Source organism: Trachymyrmex septentrionalis, unplaced genomic scaffold (assembly GCF_001594115.1).
Source record: "Trachymyrmex septentrionalis isolate Tsep2-gDNA-1 unplaced genomic scaffold, Tsep1.0 scaffold22, whole genome shotgun sequence".
Taxonomy (NCBI): Eukaryota; Metazoa; Arthropoda; class Insecta; order Hymenoptera; family Formicidae; genus Trachymyrmex; species Trachymyrmex septentrionalis.
This window is the reverse complement of record NW_017305375.1, coordinates 3103413-3119284: the sequence shown is the minus strand read 5'-3', so window position 1 is coordinate 3119284 and position 15872 is coordinate 3103413. Positions and strand designations below refer to the sequence as shown.

Genomic DNA, 15872 nt, shown 5'->3' with positions numbered 1-15872 from the left:
TATATACATACATACATACATACATACATACATACATACATATACATATATATTCCTTAAAAAATCAGCATAAGTTTGTTATATCGTAAAAAATTGCATGTATTAAAGCAGAAGATATTTCTTTAACAAAATTAAAATTTTTTTTAACAATGTCAAAGATTTATTAAAAATAATGTCCCAAATAAATTATTAATTTATAAAGTATTAATAATTATGATTCTAAGATTGTAAGAATAATGATAAGATACAAGATAAAAAAACGTCGAAATAAAAGTAGTAGCGCAGTATCATACCTCGAGATCTGCGATCATAATATTGGACAAACAAAATTCCTCCATCAAACGTGTATCAAGTATCATTAAGACACGTTTCGCTAGCGCTTGAAACGAAAACTTCTCCACATTGGTATCACGTAATCGAAAAATAGTGACACGATATCCTTCCTCAGTTAATGATGGCAGAACGAACCAATCTCTAACAAAAATATTTGTTTAGCGACACATATAACAGTAAATTTAGGTGAAACTCTTTCCAATTTGTCAATCAGATACTTTAACTCCTTTTTTACTTAATTTTGTAAAAAAATTTAAAATTTATTTACGTTATATTGAAGAAGTTTTGGATATCAGAAATTAAGATTTATTTACATTATATTGAAAGAGTCTCGAATATCTTGAGATAACGGATCGCGAATGGCGAAAAATTCCGGCAAGGATGTTCGAACGGTGTAGTATCTTTCCAAAATTAATTTACATCTCTCAATGCTGTTTTTGCAATTGAAAAGAAATCTCTCCAGTTTAATGTCGTCTGTAAATAAACGAAAGATGTATGTAAATATAAAGGTTACATTCCTTTGTGCACATTTCCTTTTTACATATTTTTCGTTAAATGCATGTAATTTTATTTAATTTGAAATTTTATTGTTGACAAGTATTTTATTTTTCTCCTTTTTAATAAATATTTTTTATTCTTGCCATAACAAATGTAACATTTTTAAAAATTTGAATACACTATAAAGTATTTTTAAAATATTATACAAAAATTTTGTTTAAAATATTTTTATATGTTATATATCTCTTTTAATATTATATATCTCCGTTAGTTTCAATGTTACACACTTAAAAATATAAACATAAATTTTCCAAATCATGTGTTTCATCATCTTAATGTACATAAAAACATTTATAAAAATTATGTGTCTCTTAATTTACGTTACAATATATCCAAAACTCAACAAAATTGACGGGAAAAATATTTGAGTTTGTTTCTTTGTTACCCATTAAACGAGAATGGATTAAAATGGATTAAAATTTTTTAATGCGTACTTTAAATCCATGAGAATAGATGAATGGATTGAAATGGATTAAATCCGAGCTGGATATTCGAAAAAAAAAAATTCATTTAAGAGCTACAAATTTTATTCCTAAGACATTTATAATAATTACACCTGATATTAATTACTTCAAATTGATACTAAAAAATAACGCACCTTAATGAGATTTGAATCTCGAGATTATGAATCTTCTACGTTACCTACTACATCACTTCTTCAATTAGTAAACGTGTTATTCATTCTCTATTTCAATTAAAACCAGCTAAATCAGTGCATGAAATTATATAAATATAAAAACATCATCATTTATCAGATATAATAAAATATAAATAATTTACATTACAGTGAGACAACATTGGATAAATGTCGGATAATCTAATCTCGCTTGGACGATGTCGCGCGCCGTGATCATGTAATATTCGGGCTGTGTTCGACTTGGTTTGCAAATGTTCACATCGACCATTCATTTTACTTTTAATCAAAGAGAAACAAAAGAACATAGCTAAATTATTTTTACATTACAACTTTTTTAAACTTCGTTGGATTAAAACGAAAAATTTCCTACTTATAATTTTGAATAATTTAAACAGCATTTATGGTCAATATTTTTAAATAAAAACTATTTTTATTCAACTGAATTGAAAAACTGCATTTCCTATTCAAAATATTGAATTAGCAGTATTCACAATGCACAGAAATAGCCGATATTTTTTTAGATTCAACTGGATTAAAAAACTATATTTCCTATTCAGAATATTAAATTGAGCAGTATTCAAGATGCACACAAAATACTATAATATTATTTTTAGATTACAAAACATAGAAATATATACTCCATGCCATTCCTATAAATGAATAAAAATTCAAGATTGAAAAGAATTTATTTTAACATTCATGAATCTGTATTTCTATAAATCTGAGTCCATTTTAATCCATTTCAATCCATTCTCATTTGCTGGGTAGTTTAGACATTTCAATATTTTAGATATTGTAATTATATTTGAAATTATACTTCTATATTCATTGAAATATATATAATATGTTATTTTATCAACGTTATTACGAGTAATTTACGAACAAACCTATGTGATTCGGCAAATGCGGCTGTTTTGAAAGCCATTCTCGAAGCGCTCTGATATCTTGTTTTCTCATTTCCGGATCAGATGGAAGTTCCTTGTCTATATGTTTTTGTTGCGCCGGCGTTGGTGGTAACAACGTCATGATTTTCTGAGACAACCACTGAATCGATATTGTTGTCTAGCTACAGATGCGAGAATTGTAAGATTTGATGCAAGGAAAGAATAATTTTGATAGATGATTATTACTGTAATGGAAAAATCATATAAATTTATTTTTATTAAAATAAGTTTTTTTTTTATTAAATGTGAGTAGAAAATATCTATGCGTAAATAACATATTTATAAGGCAATAACCTGTACACACTTTATCCGAGAAACGTCCTGCCTGAAAACATCCTTAGGACATACATTCTCTGAAATATCTTTAGTTCCTGGGAAATTTGTTTTGGGAAAATATAATTTACAAACGGGGGGATTGAACCAACAAAGTTAACTGCAAATGTTTTCTGGATTAAGTTCTCATTGTGGCAATCAAGCACAAATTACTGAATTTTTAATAATTTGACTATTATTCATTATATTTAGTAGTTTTGTACTCAAATTTGGCAAGTAACGCGTTACTTTGTTAATCGTTATAATAACAATTTAATAATGACATTGTAAATATTTTATGACGGTCATGATGACGTCAGAGTTCGAGAAATCAATCATTACTTGTAACGGGTTGAAAGTATCATTCGTTACTGAAAAAATTCCTAATTTGTAATGAGTTACTTGTTATTCATTATTTATTACTTTTTTCAGCAAGTAACGCGTAATGATGACAAGTTACTTTTCAAAGTGACTTTTCTAATCTAAGCACAATCGTAACGTTTACAGTTAGTTAGTATTCCCGTCATAAAAAATTATAACACCGTCATCAAATTGTTTACTACAAAAAGTAACGACAAAGTAATTAAAAAGTAACATTTACCCTATTTGTACTTCACTTCTACACTGAGATTAAAGAGGACTCAATAGTTTGTACTTGACACTAAGGAGAACTTAAATCTAAAGTTAAAACGTTCGCAGATAACTTTGTTGATAAATACATTCTAATTGTTTGCTAATTATTTTATCGTCTCATAAATTTATTATTTACACACAACGCTCATATAGACATTTTACTTGTTAGATTTGATTTATTCTTCAGTCACAAAATTATTTTTATTTTTATTTATTTTATTTTTATTACTATTATAATTATTTTATTATTGAGTACAAAATTTTACACACACACACACACACACACACACACACACACACACACAAACTTTTAGGCTACAATTTAGCAAGTTTGTAATTTTTTTACACTTTTAATTTTTGACACTTTAGCTAACTTACAACACATATAAAGCACTAAAATAATGAATTTGCTGCAGTGTTGCAACATTTATTTTTAAAAAATTTCTCTAATCATTGATGTTTTCTGGATTGTACGGGATTACTTACATCTATCATTTACTTTCACATTTTTCCTGTCAGAACAAGTAAAGATGGCACTAGGTCATACGTCTTTTAGCAGTTTGATTTTATAATTTTGACGAACAAATATATTTGATCACAAATTACAAATACCATAATAAACGGAGTTTGATAGCAAAGACATCAAAGAATTTTGAAGTATCAAACAGAATGTAGAAAAAGTATAATTTAGATATTATTTGCTTTTCTACTGTTGCTAGTATCATTAATTTAAACATATTTCTGCAGAAATCATCATAATTTATATAAATTAGCCGTATTATCCAGGTAATTATGCGCATTTTTCATATTATATTGCAATTTATTTATTGATGCAAAGACGTTTCCATTCAGTCTCGGCGCTATATGTAAACGATATTTAACTTTTTAAAATATGTGCTTAACAAACAAAGGTGAGGAGGCATAATCGGAAATAACACTGTACACGGGCGAGTCAGAGAAACGCAAAGGAGAGTGCATACGTGACATGAATTCGATCTCACGGATAACCTCATTTCAAATTATTTCCAAATTTTGAAGGCGCATTTTTTTTGAACCGATTAGTTCATTGAATACTGATTAGTTGATGGCAATTCTCCGTTGTTATCGCGAATAATTTACAAAAAATGGAAAATTTAAACATATTTATTATGCTTTTAATAAAATTAAATTTTAATTAAAAAATTAAATTAAAAAATTTAAATTAGCACTATAATAAATTAAATTTTCAATTTTTAGGTTTTCAAATTTGTAATCTTTAAATTTCATGTTATGTAAGCAATAAAGTAAAATGGTTGAAATATTTTGTAATTGTTAATCAATACATTTTCGCTATTATAATAACTTGGCTGCGAAAAAAAAGGATAATATGAGCATAATCGACTAATTAATTTTGATCTTTTTGATAATTATAATAACATTTTATGTTATGAAGAGTGTTGGAATAAAAACATTATAAATTTCTAATTTAAACTCTAAATAATTTGCTAGCAATTTCAACCAAAGCATAAGAATTGCAACTTTATATGATTGAATTTTCATATAATTATATGAAGTTTATCAGCAATATTACAACTGCAAGTAATATTGCTAATAAACCGGCAAAAATCATAGAGTGAGATACATGAGAAAAATTTTATGTTGGAGAAGAATAGAATAGTAGTAGAATTACTACTAGTAGTAGAATTTCGAGAAGATAAACAAGTAAATATGAGTTGATGTAGGAATAACTATATTAGACAAGAGATAATTATGAAATATGAGAATGAAGATATAAAATGAATGATGGTACATTTCCCTTCTTTTGATTGAATAAATGTGAAATTTAAACTTGCCTGATTGGAAAGCTAATAAAGTAACATTTTAAAAATTTCTTTAATCTACAGTCTATGTAATAAAAATAAATTTTATAAAGATAATGTAAAAAAAGGTTTTTAAATTCTATATGTAAATCTTATTCTCTAAAAGATAAGATATGCAATTGTACTTTTTTTCATAAACCCTTTTTAAAAAGCAAATTTTATCGAAGAATTAAAAGAATGGTTTTATGAATTTTCTATAATACATATTTGCAATTTTGTATTTTGCTGATTATTTATAGACTAAAAAGAAAGCATATTTCAAAGATCGATCTTAGATATTACGACACTTACCTTGCAATAGATGGCGAATCACATAGACATGAGGCAAAATTCATACATGTTGCATTACGAAGGCCAACTTGACGAATGAAGAAGTATATCTTCCGCAGTTCCTGTCCGCTCAGGATTTATATCTACTCAAGGCAAAACGATTCCTCTCCTCCTCGTGCTAGTTGCATACATATAAGTTCCCCACCATTCAGACATTGCACACATATAACACGCCGCATATGAAAAATATTCACGTATACAGGCTCTTAACACCCAATACATGCGTGATCAAATAGAGAACGTCGAACTGTCTGTCTCGATGTTTTCGTAACGAAATTTCGCTGACGTGATCAGCTTACACGTTAAATCAATAGATTACAATTATTCATTTTGTAAGGTAATAAATTTTGGGAGACTTTTTGAAGAAACATATACTGAGATAAACAAGCGATCTATGGAAGAATTTGTACTTTGCTCTACTAAAACATTAATTCTATCAAAACGTTTAATATACATAATTAAACACATATAAACATTTATGTATTTTCTCGCTTCTAATGTCACAATCTGGAATAATATCCTAATAACATAATTATATTCTCAATATTTAATAAGTATATCGCTAATATAAACTGCAACTGAGGTAATGGTGAATAAACAGAAACCTTAAACAATCATTAAAATATTATTAGTGTAACAAGATAGAAATTGTAAAATTAATACTGATTTAGATCTTAAAAGCAAATCATTAACTGAAGAAAAATGAATGTTTAAAGCATTGTTTAATTATTACTATTACTTTTTATTTCATAACTAGTTCGCAAAGTGAACGAGAGTTATATTAAAGTAATTAATATAATTATATATCTGTACCGTGTTTATAAATTTTCCAATAGATTAGTGTAACTTGCAATTAAGGTATTTCTCCGAGAAATTGAGTTACTACAGTTTTTTTTGAAATTTGGATACTGCAAGCTTTGCCGAAGCAACGTTTTAATACTTTGCGGCAAAAATCTTTTACAGATTTAAAAAATAAATAAATATGTAATGTAGAAATATTATAGAAATCTTATTTAAAAAATGGGGAGGTTTACCAGTGTCATTTCTGAATTAGTTTAAATTTGTAATCTGATGGAATTCTTCTAGTACAGGGACATACTGTTGTCATGACATTTCAACTGTCTTCAATGCGGACTAGTGTTTTCGTGTATACAGATACGACATTTATGCGTGTATCATGGTGGAAGTATATGGGTGCGTTCCGAGTTACGCATGAAGCGCATAATACATCATTTGTCCTTGATGTTCATCAAATAATAAAGAAGGATAAAACGATATATCATGCGCTTCATGCGTAACTCGGAACGCACTCTATTATTTCCACTATGGTACGTTTGACTCAAAAGTTTCTCTCTTCAGAGAGCACGCAAGGAGAGGCATATTTGTAGGTTGTACGCAATTAATTTTTTAGCGCAATTGTAGCCGGAGAAATACTTTAAGGTAATCGATGCGCCATCCGGTTATGAAAATATCAACACAAAATTACAAGATTTCGCAAGAAAATTTTAAAGACTAGATTATCCTGCCCGACGCGGAGCGTAACATTATAATACGATATTATCAGCAAATGCATAGTAAAATCAACCACATCTTTAAGGCATGAATATAAAATTTAGCTGGATATAATTTATTATTTATACTCAAAGTGCACTAAACTACAGTTTTCCGATTAAATATTAAAAATTAACAAATTACATAGTTTGAAGGAATGCAAGAATAAGTAGGTTAAATTGTTTACTCTTGACGCGCAAGAGCTTATCAAAGACAAACACAGCTGTATGACGCGATAATCTTTAACATCCCAAGTTCATTTGGAAATTAACGATTGCATTAAAAAATTATAGTGATACTTACATTTCGCGATGTGACATGAAATTGACGAGAACTCCGTCTTCTTTTAGCTCTATCTTCCTTCATTTTTCTTTATTTTTTAGCTCCATCTTTTAGCTCCATAATGGAATTAGGTCATGGAATTCATAAAAAGATCTATGATGAAATTACACTATGTATATTTTTAGTGTTGCAGTTGACAGGCTTGATAGGCTTAACTTATACTTCATGTGTTAATCGTTACTATACGTTGTTATTGTATGCATCTATATACATACATATATCAATTTGCGACGTTGATAATTGGGTTAATTTTGTTATAAAATCTAAAAAAATTAAGTTTATCAATTGAGATATGAACCTGTAAACGTCATCGTAAATCACAAAATGTGAAGTTTCTCGCGAGATGGTGGATTGTATTACCATATGCAACAGCGCTTGCATAACATGCATCTGGTGTATCCTCTTTTCAGTATGGTACGAGCTCGTAAAAATCGTGGATTGCAAACGATGCAAGTGTGTCGAAGCATGTTTGTTCTGTGTGTGTTTCTTCAGTTAAATTATTCCTCTTTTCTCAGTTTTCCAAGATTTTCAAAGAATCTTAGAAGAGTGGATTCGAGCGAATGTTGCGTACGTAGAAAGCCAAAGCAGAAACATCGAAGAATACGTTCGCATGATTTTCCGAAATGCTTGAGAGCTGACTCAGATCATGAGCGGCGGAGATTCAAAAATTCTTCTTGTTGTGAATATAATCGAAAAGATCAACAAGAATGTCGATTGCATCATAGGGAAAAAATATGCACTCAATCAGGAAAATGTCAGAACCTGCATTGGTGTACAGAAAAGAATAAGGAAATCTCGCAGATATGTAACAAACAAATTGAACATTCAAATAATTACAAGTCGGATGATTCTTTAAACAAGAGGAATAGTACAAATGCAAACTTAAAAGTAATCAAAAGCGAATACCATGTTTATAAAAGATCTTGAGGTAAAAACAAGGGGCATCAAGAATTAAAAATAAAAGTGGATTGTAATATCGAAATAAAAACGTCGAACAATGAAGAATATGTTGAATAACTTCTAACAATAAAACCAATAACTGTATCAATTAAGAAGTATCAAAGAAATATTATATCTACTATTTTTAAATTACCCGTATTCATTAATTCTCTGCAATATTAGACTTTAAAAAGAACAGTTAATTTTTTATTGTGAATTCTAGATAAATTAATAAATAAATTTAAATGCATAAAAGAATAAGTAAAATATAATCTAACTTTTGCTGTGATAATAAAAACTATTAAAGTTTTCATAAGTACGAGTATGTAGAAATATTTTTTTTACTTTTATACAGTACGAAACAATCTGCACTGAAGGTCTCCTGACTTCGAAGATCCAGATTATAGACAAAGATTAAGAATTTTACATTGCCGATAGAGATTTAAGAAGAGTTATTTGTCTAGATTTGTGTTTTCTTTTAAATAAACTTGAACACGCCAAATAAGACTAAAAACTTTGAAATGTTAGATATTTTATTAAATTTTATTATTTAAAAGTCAGTAGTAGTTACGTTAGCCTCGAAATTTTGCTCAACATTATAATCACGCTTCTTGTTAGAGGTATCTTTTTGAATGACAATTTCTTTGAAAGGAGTTCTTACTGAATTAATATCAAGATCGTTGTCAACAATCTGCATAACTTTTTGGACTGTTGAAAACTCCATTACGATCGTCGATTTTGTATTATTTATCGTTTGAGAAGCTTCTGATAGCCTCTTACTTCCAATCCATCTTTAAAATGCATATTCAATATACACAATAAAAAGTTGTAAATTAATATTAAAAAATATATTAAAGGCCATATTATATATAAATAGTCGCAACATAAAAATAAGAAAATAAGTAAAAAGCAGTAATATAAAATACAATTTTTTTTATGTGAATGGTATTTTCTGTTTGCTTCTCTTTTAATATCCTAGATCTTTAGATCTATTCTTCTGGCTTCTTTTATTTCTGTGTTTGCTACCATTTGTACCAGACTTGCTAACAATTTTAGCATAGCCGTCAAAATCTGATTTCTCTGACTTTTTGGCAGTTTGCAAAGTATCATTATTCGATTTTGAATCGAATTTTTGTTGAGTAGTTTTCCTAGGACAACAACGATGACCTTGATATTGCCACCTGATGCGCAACAAAATTATTAATGACATATATAATTTTAATATGTATTAAGTGCTGATGTGCGCGCGCACGACAGCCAAAATTTATCAATGTCAATAAAATAAATTTTTAATTACTATTATAAACAATTTATTAGCTATCCGAACAAAGTCAAATTAATTCATTAAAAGAGCATAAAAGGCAATTCGCAAAATGTATGTGCAAGTATATATTAAACAATCTCTTGATAAATATATATAGCATTTGCAATTATGCTACATCTTGCATGATATTAGCATTCTTAATATCATGCAAGATGTAGTAAATATATATAGCATTTGCTATCATGCTAATTGATTGCATCATCTTGCGAATTGACATTTATATTCCTTTAACGAATTAAAATTTTTAATTTTTAAATAAAACATTATACACATTTCTTGCGTTACTATATCCTGTATATTAGGAATATTAGGATAGGGAAAGTATCAAGCTTTCACGATAGGTAATCAAAAATTTTCTCAAATTCGTTTTGGACACGTTACAAATTCACAAAGTGAGAAGAAAATTTTTCGTCTTTTTCAGCTCGTAGTTTTTGGTATGTAAAAATTATCAAACTCATATAAACTTAAAAAATGTGATAAGCTTTTAAAAGTAGAGATTTCAAGCTTTAAAACCCTTTTTTTAAATTTGAATTTCATTCATTATTGACGAAGATATTGTATATACAACTTTGAGCTAAAAAATACGCGATGACTTTTTACTCAACCTAATATTTTATAAAAACAATATTACGTATACTTAAATCGTACTTTGCCATTTATTATGCGAAGAAATAACCTGTGTGGTAACAAAAAATTGTAATTTACAATTCTGTTTGTTTTTTTTAAATAGGTTTATAGTTCCCACAGCTATTTTTGTTTTTTCTTTTATTTTGAAGAAGTTTTTTATTCGGTATAAGGAAAATAAATAAAATGGAAGTACAAAGAGCGCGTTTTGTCACGAATATTACAGATGCCAATGTCCCTTGAATAATGCCGAGACAACCATTTACAGTTTACAACAGTCACGCACAATTGCAACAAAAAGAGCAGTTTGTAATAATTACCACAATGCGCAGGTTGTAACTGTGGAACTGAACATAAAAATGCAATTCAGCACTGTCAAGACTATTAGTGATTCCAGCATGACTTGCCAACATTTTCCCTCATATTTACGAACGATTTATTGCTCGCTGTCACTTTACATGTAGTTAACAATTACTGGTAATCTTTTACAAAATTCTATTTAGGAATGATGAATAGACAGCTGATACATATCCACTTTCAGTAACGACAACCATTTATTTTTATGCCAATTTTATTGTACATACCTTATATTTCTAATTATACTATGTAGTGAGCTAAATTATTAAATAGCAATTATTAAAGTACGTAGCAGAAACAGACTAAATTTACTATATATTACTAACTTTTTTCATATTAAATAAATTGACAAAATGTAAAATATTTTCCTATATTTTAATAAAAATAATAATTTTATAGTTATTTATAATAAAATAATATTAATTGAATTATTTTTTAAAGTAATTTTAAAGTTAAGAAAAATTTAAAACATTTTTTTACTCAAAATACATTTCATATCGTAGAAAAATAAAAGTCGCTAGATTTTTTATTGGTTATCGTAAAAGAAACTCAGATGTGTGCATTCATTTCTAAGCCAATAAGAACGTGATACCGTATACCGCCATATTGTCGCAGTTATTATTATATATACTATTTGAATTAAGCGTTATGTCATAATAAAAAATGGTTTTCCACAAGATTCTTCCTACTTTAATATTAATGCTTTCTCTTTTGGGAAGTGATAAAAATGTATAATTCTGAATTCTTTTTTTTGATGATTATATTTACATATTTTTATTTAGTAAATACTCATTTTGGTCTTTCAAGTCATATTAAAATTACCGCGGTGCAAATGTTTAAATGATCGCATTCGAGCTGTGTTCAAAAATTTATTGCCAACGCTGAAATCTACAGTTTACGTTACATACACTATACATTTTCAGCACTGGCAGTGAATTTTGGAACACAGCTATAGAATCTGCGCAAAACCGTATGAAAGTTGTCACGAGAATCAGCACATCAGAGAGTCGATTGTATCTTGAAATGACATAAAAATTACAAAAGTGAGTAAATTTACTAATTGTAAGTGTTGACCAATTGAATTATAAATATTCTAGTAAATTTGTTTACTATGTAATTTTCACCTCAATCGACTCTCTAACTACTTTCCACCATGATATACATATTTACCTTGTCTATTTCTGTCATAGTTAAATAGACTATGTTCATATTCTATGGTTAAATACAATTTAATTTCTAATTTTGTGTGATATTTTTAAATTTTTCAATAAAATCGTTTTAATTTGTATGATAACCGTTTTAATTTTCATGACGTCAAAATAAAATAATTTTGACTTTCTTTTGACAGGTGTATTCCTTGAACTAAAGTAATGATCGACTTACTCGTGTGACATATTTTTCAATTTCTGCAGGAATACCTTCACAGAATTGACAGGTGATCGGAAAGGGAAGATATACAGGAAGTATGTACAGATTATCATAACTGTTGACAGGGGAACCAGCCAATCAGTAATTCTGCTATGCTATAGACCTTCTCTCCGCAGGAGTTCTTCTGGGGTCCTTTGTGGATATCAGGACACACAATAGCACAGTAACCGCAATATAAAAACGGCGGTCTCGAGATCCCCTGATCTGCGCATCTGTGTGACGTAACATAATGATGATATTACGGCTTTTCCCCCTATCTTTCGTTCACGGATCAAGCAACTTTAGCTGCAGTTTCCGATGCCACAATCGGTGGACCACCCTGAATAATCGTGCGCGTTACCGCCCGCGGCGAACGTGCCTGTTGATTTATTTATTCCTTTACTGCTTGCGACAATTAATATTATTAACGGAAAACGGGAGAATTATACCAAGCCAAAAATAAATTTGCTTTCTTTTTACTGATTCGCGAAAAAGAAAGCAATAGAATACTTTTCACGTTATCATTTTTTATTATAATTCAAAATTGAACCTTCCCTTATAGTATTATTTTGTTTATACTCTGTTAAATTATTCTGCTAATTTCTATGTGATCTTTAATTGTAATTTATAATTACAGAAATTGTTTAGTAATGATATTAATAACAGAAAATATTTCTATATTTAAAGTTATGAACTTTTACTTAAAAAAATAATAACTTAACTAATGATCATTTTTAAATTAACTTTTATCTTGGTTTAACTTACTTTTTATTTTCTCTAGGTCTATAAGAAATTAGAAGAAAAATAAAGTTAAATCGAGATTAAACTTAATTAATGTTGATAGAAATGAGTATAAAAAATTTAATCAAGGGAAGTGAATAGAAAAAGAAATAACTACTCAAAAGAAGTTATTTCAAGAAGATTACGAGTATTCTATCCATTACTATTTTCATAATGAACATTTACCTATCTGAACAATATCAATGTTTGCAGTGCGAGAGTTTTCTTTAATCGAGATGCTACCAGCTCCTTTATATGTTCAATTCTGTTTGTGTCCGGGCGTGCGAAAAAATATCTCGATTTTACGCGTTTTTCACAAGTGGCCCATGAATTATCGCAGTTCTTTCATCCCGAAGACGTCAGTTCTCGCGCGTCGAGATCCTCTCCTTAGCTCGCAGACAGTCATCCTCCGTACAATATCGTGGTCACTTGTCGCTCCATTCATCGGCGACCGCAGGCTCCTCTTTAGCCCGTCACGGCTTAGGAAAAACGAGTAGCTTTTCACTCACCGCCGCGACCGTGCTCGTCACACCGTTTCTCTCCGTGTGCATCGAGAATGCGCTCTTTCCTCGTGGTGTTCTAATTTATTGGTCAGCGCCATTGTCACCGCCCTTAAACGCGACCACACAGAATGTGAACGACACCTTTATGAACTCCCACGCCATTCACAATTACGAAACCGCCCTCGCATTTTCTTACTCCCGCGTCCCCGCGTATATTGTGAAGCCTGCTCTTCTCCTACACGCCAATAATCGCGACATCTATTCTCCTCTTTTGTGAGTTTAACTTTACACATCGGATAGACACCACGGCCGACGTCGCGGACGACGCTCGCGGAATATTCGTGATCGCCGACTGTGACGATCTCGAGAAAATCGGTGACAATGCCAAGAAAATATGGGGACACTTTAAGATGTTTCGAGTACCTTCTAAATCGTTTTTAGAAAAGAAGAATGACTAAACTTAATACACACATCCGTATTATATTGCATTATGTAATATACAACAACGAATTAATTTTTTATTCGAAGAAGAAAAGCTATGAATTAAGTAGAAATAACGCTAAGCAGAATAGATACTTAAAAGTAAAACAAGTCATCATAACAAAATCATGTTAAAATAGCTCCAAAATAATTATAATAAGTCACTTTTTAATAAGTTACGATTAATTTTGATGTTATTGTAATTTGTTATTCCGCGTTTGAGTAATAACATGCATTCTTATTAAATATTTGCATTAAAATGTGCAAAATTAATTCCTATCGCATATTTTTTGCATATTTTTTTATTAATCTAGTAACAGAAAACAGATATGCAAAGTTATAAATTTTAATATATACGATACTCTTTGATAAGTAACTCGTTCACTTACAACTTAGCGAAGAAATTAGCAAGCAATTATGATAATATAGTCGTTAACAATGCAGCCTTCAATGGCATGCTGTGTCAATGGCATGCTGTGCTCTTTGTAGGATAGAAAGGAAAAAAAATGAAAGAAACGAGTCAAAAACGAGAGGATTATCTGGTCAACCATAACAAAGTAATTTTGCATGGCTACTCGGTTGAACGGTGAATAAGCTGGACGTATACTTCGTATTAAGCATACAATGTGCATTTCATTGAAGATTCCATAATAGTAAACGAAGTCCGGCCTTTTCTTCCGATTGTTATCAACGGCTACCGATAGATTCGATCCAAATTCATCATATTTATAATATGATTGGAAACAAAACCGTCTATATAAATATTAAAACTTTAAATACAAAGCGCCTTCCCGGTCCGAGTGTTAAGATGTTGAACTACTAACTAATATACATTCAATTAAATTGAATTAATATTTAGAAATAAATTGAGAGCCGATGAAATTATCGGATTCACATAATCAATCTGAAACAAATAATCCCCCCAAATTCTCTTAACACTCGGACCGGGAAGGCGCTTTGTATTTAAAGTTTTAACATCATATTTATATTCTTTGAACACCCGGAAATGTTTAGGTCTATTTAATTGTTTACTAATATCAAAAATACTTTTTTTTACTCTAACAATAAGCTGTAGTCATCTAAATAAAATAAAAGCTTATCCTTTACGAAAGAATTAGGCAAACTGAACAATAAATAGATATACAAAATTATCTCTTTATAAAATATAAAATATTAAAAAAAAATATAATTTTTTAAAATTATTAATAATAGTTATATTTTTTTTTCTTAAATCTTTATGTAAACAAAGTAAGGGCTCAAGAGTTTTGGCACAGTAATCAAAGTGCGCAATATTATTTATTATGCACTGATTATCATGCTAAAACTCTCATTAGCTCTTAATTAACTTATTTTATTGACGATTTCGACAGTTGGCAACAATTAAATCTTTATGTAATTGACAGAATTACATTTTATTTTATTTTGAGTTATTTGATATTTGATTTTTAAATAAATTAATACATATAATGTTACTTTTAAGATATCAAATTATTTCTTTTTTCTTTTGTTTGTTTTTTTTTCTTTTACGCTGATTGGTTGCTTTACAATTTTCTCATTCGATTTCTTTTCATCTTCTATGTCGTGATTGATTTGCGATGGTGCAACTTCAGATGCAAATACAGATGACGGTATTGGCGACGGTGACGGTATTCGCGGCGGTTTAGGTGTTCTGAGTTCGAGTTCGACATTTCTATTTTTCTGTTCAGAATCTTCTGCTTTCTTTTTAATTCTTAATAAAAAGATATCTTGATCGCCTTCTCTTATATGATCGCTATACACTTTTTGTGTTCCCGAACTAAATTGAGGATAGACAGTAATGGTCTTGCATTGATGATTGTCTTGTTGTCCATCTTTGCATGATTCGATCTGCAGAAATATAAATTATACATATATGTTTTTTTAATAAAGTTAAAGTTGTAAATTTTCTTAGTATTTGTTTCTTTTAACGTATTCGTTTTT

The 15872-nt window shown here is 29.2% G+C and overlaps 3 protein-coding genes across 4 annotated transcripts in view; 1 reads left to right on the top strand and 2 right to left on the bottom strand.

Moving 5' to 3' along the window:
- Positions 1-5641, bottom strand: part of LOC108748372 (alpha-tocopherol transfer protein-like) — a 7247-nt gene extending 1606 nt beyond the window's left edge. The window contains exons 1-4 of one of the 2 annotated variants that reach the window (XM_018486502.1): positions 5568-5641; positions 2416-2657; positions 648-807; positions 294-474 (exon numbers count right to left, since the gene is read on the bottom strand). In XM_018486502.1, the coding sequence (XP_018342004.1) occupies positions 294-474; positions 648-807; positions 2416-2554 (480 nt within the window). In that variant the 5' untranslated portion in view covers positions 2555-2657; positions 5568-5641. The remainder of the gene's footprint in view (positions 1-293; positions 475-647; positions 808-2415; positions 2658-5567) is intronic. The other variant, XM_018486504.1, reaches the window with a different exon arrangement.
- Positions 5642-7665: 2024 nt separating this feature from the next.
- LOC108748304 lies at positions 7666-8930 on the top strand. Its single transcript, XM_018486355.1, has 3 exons — positions 7666-7913; positions 8015-8387; positions 8794-8930. The coding sequence occupies exons 1-3, from the start codon at positions 7843-7845 to the stop codon at positions 8854-8856; spliced, it is 507 nt and encodes a 168-aa protein (XP_018341857.1). The 5' UTR covers positions 7666-7842; the 3' UTR covers positions 8857-8930.
- A 6469-nt stretch (positions 8931-15399) lies between these two features.
- Positions 15400-15872, bottom strand: part of LOC108748303 — a 1601-nt gene continuing 1128 nt past the window's right edge. The window contains exon 3 of the mRNA XM_018486354.1: positions 15400-15779. Coding sequence (XP_018341856.1) covers positions 15402-15779 — 378 coding nt within the window. The 3' untranslated portion in view covers positions 15400-15401. The remainder of the gene's footprint in view (positions 15780-15872) is intronic.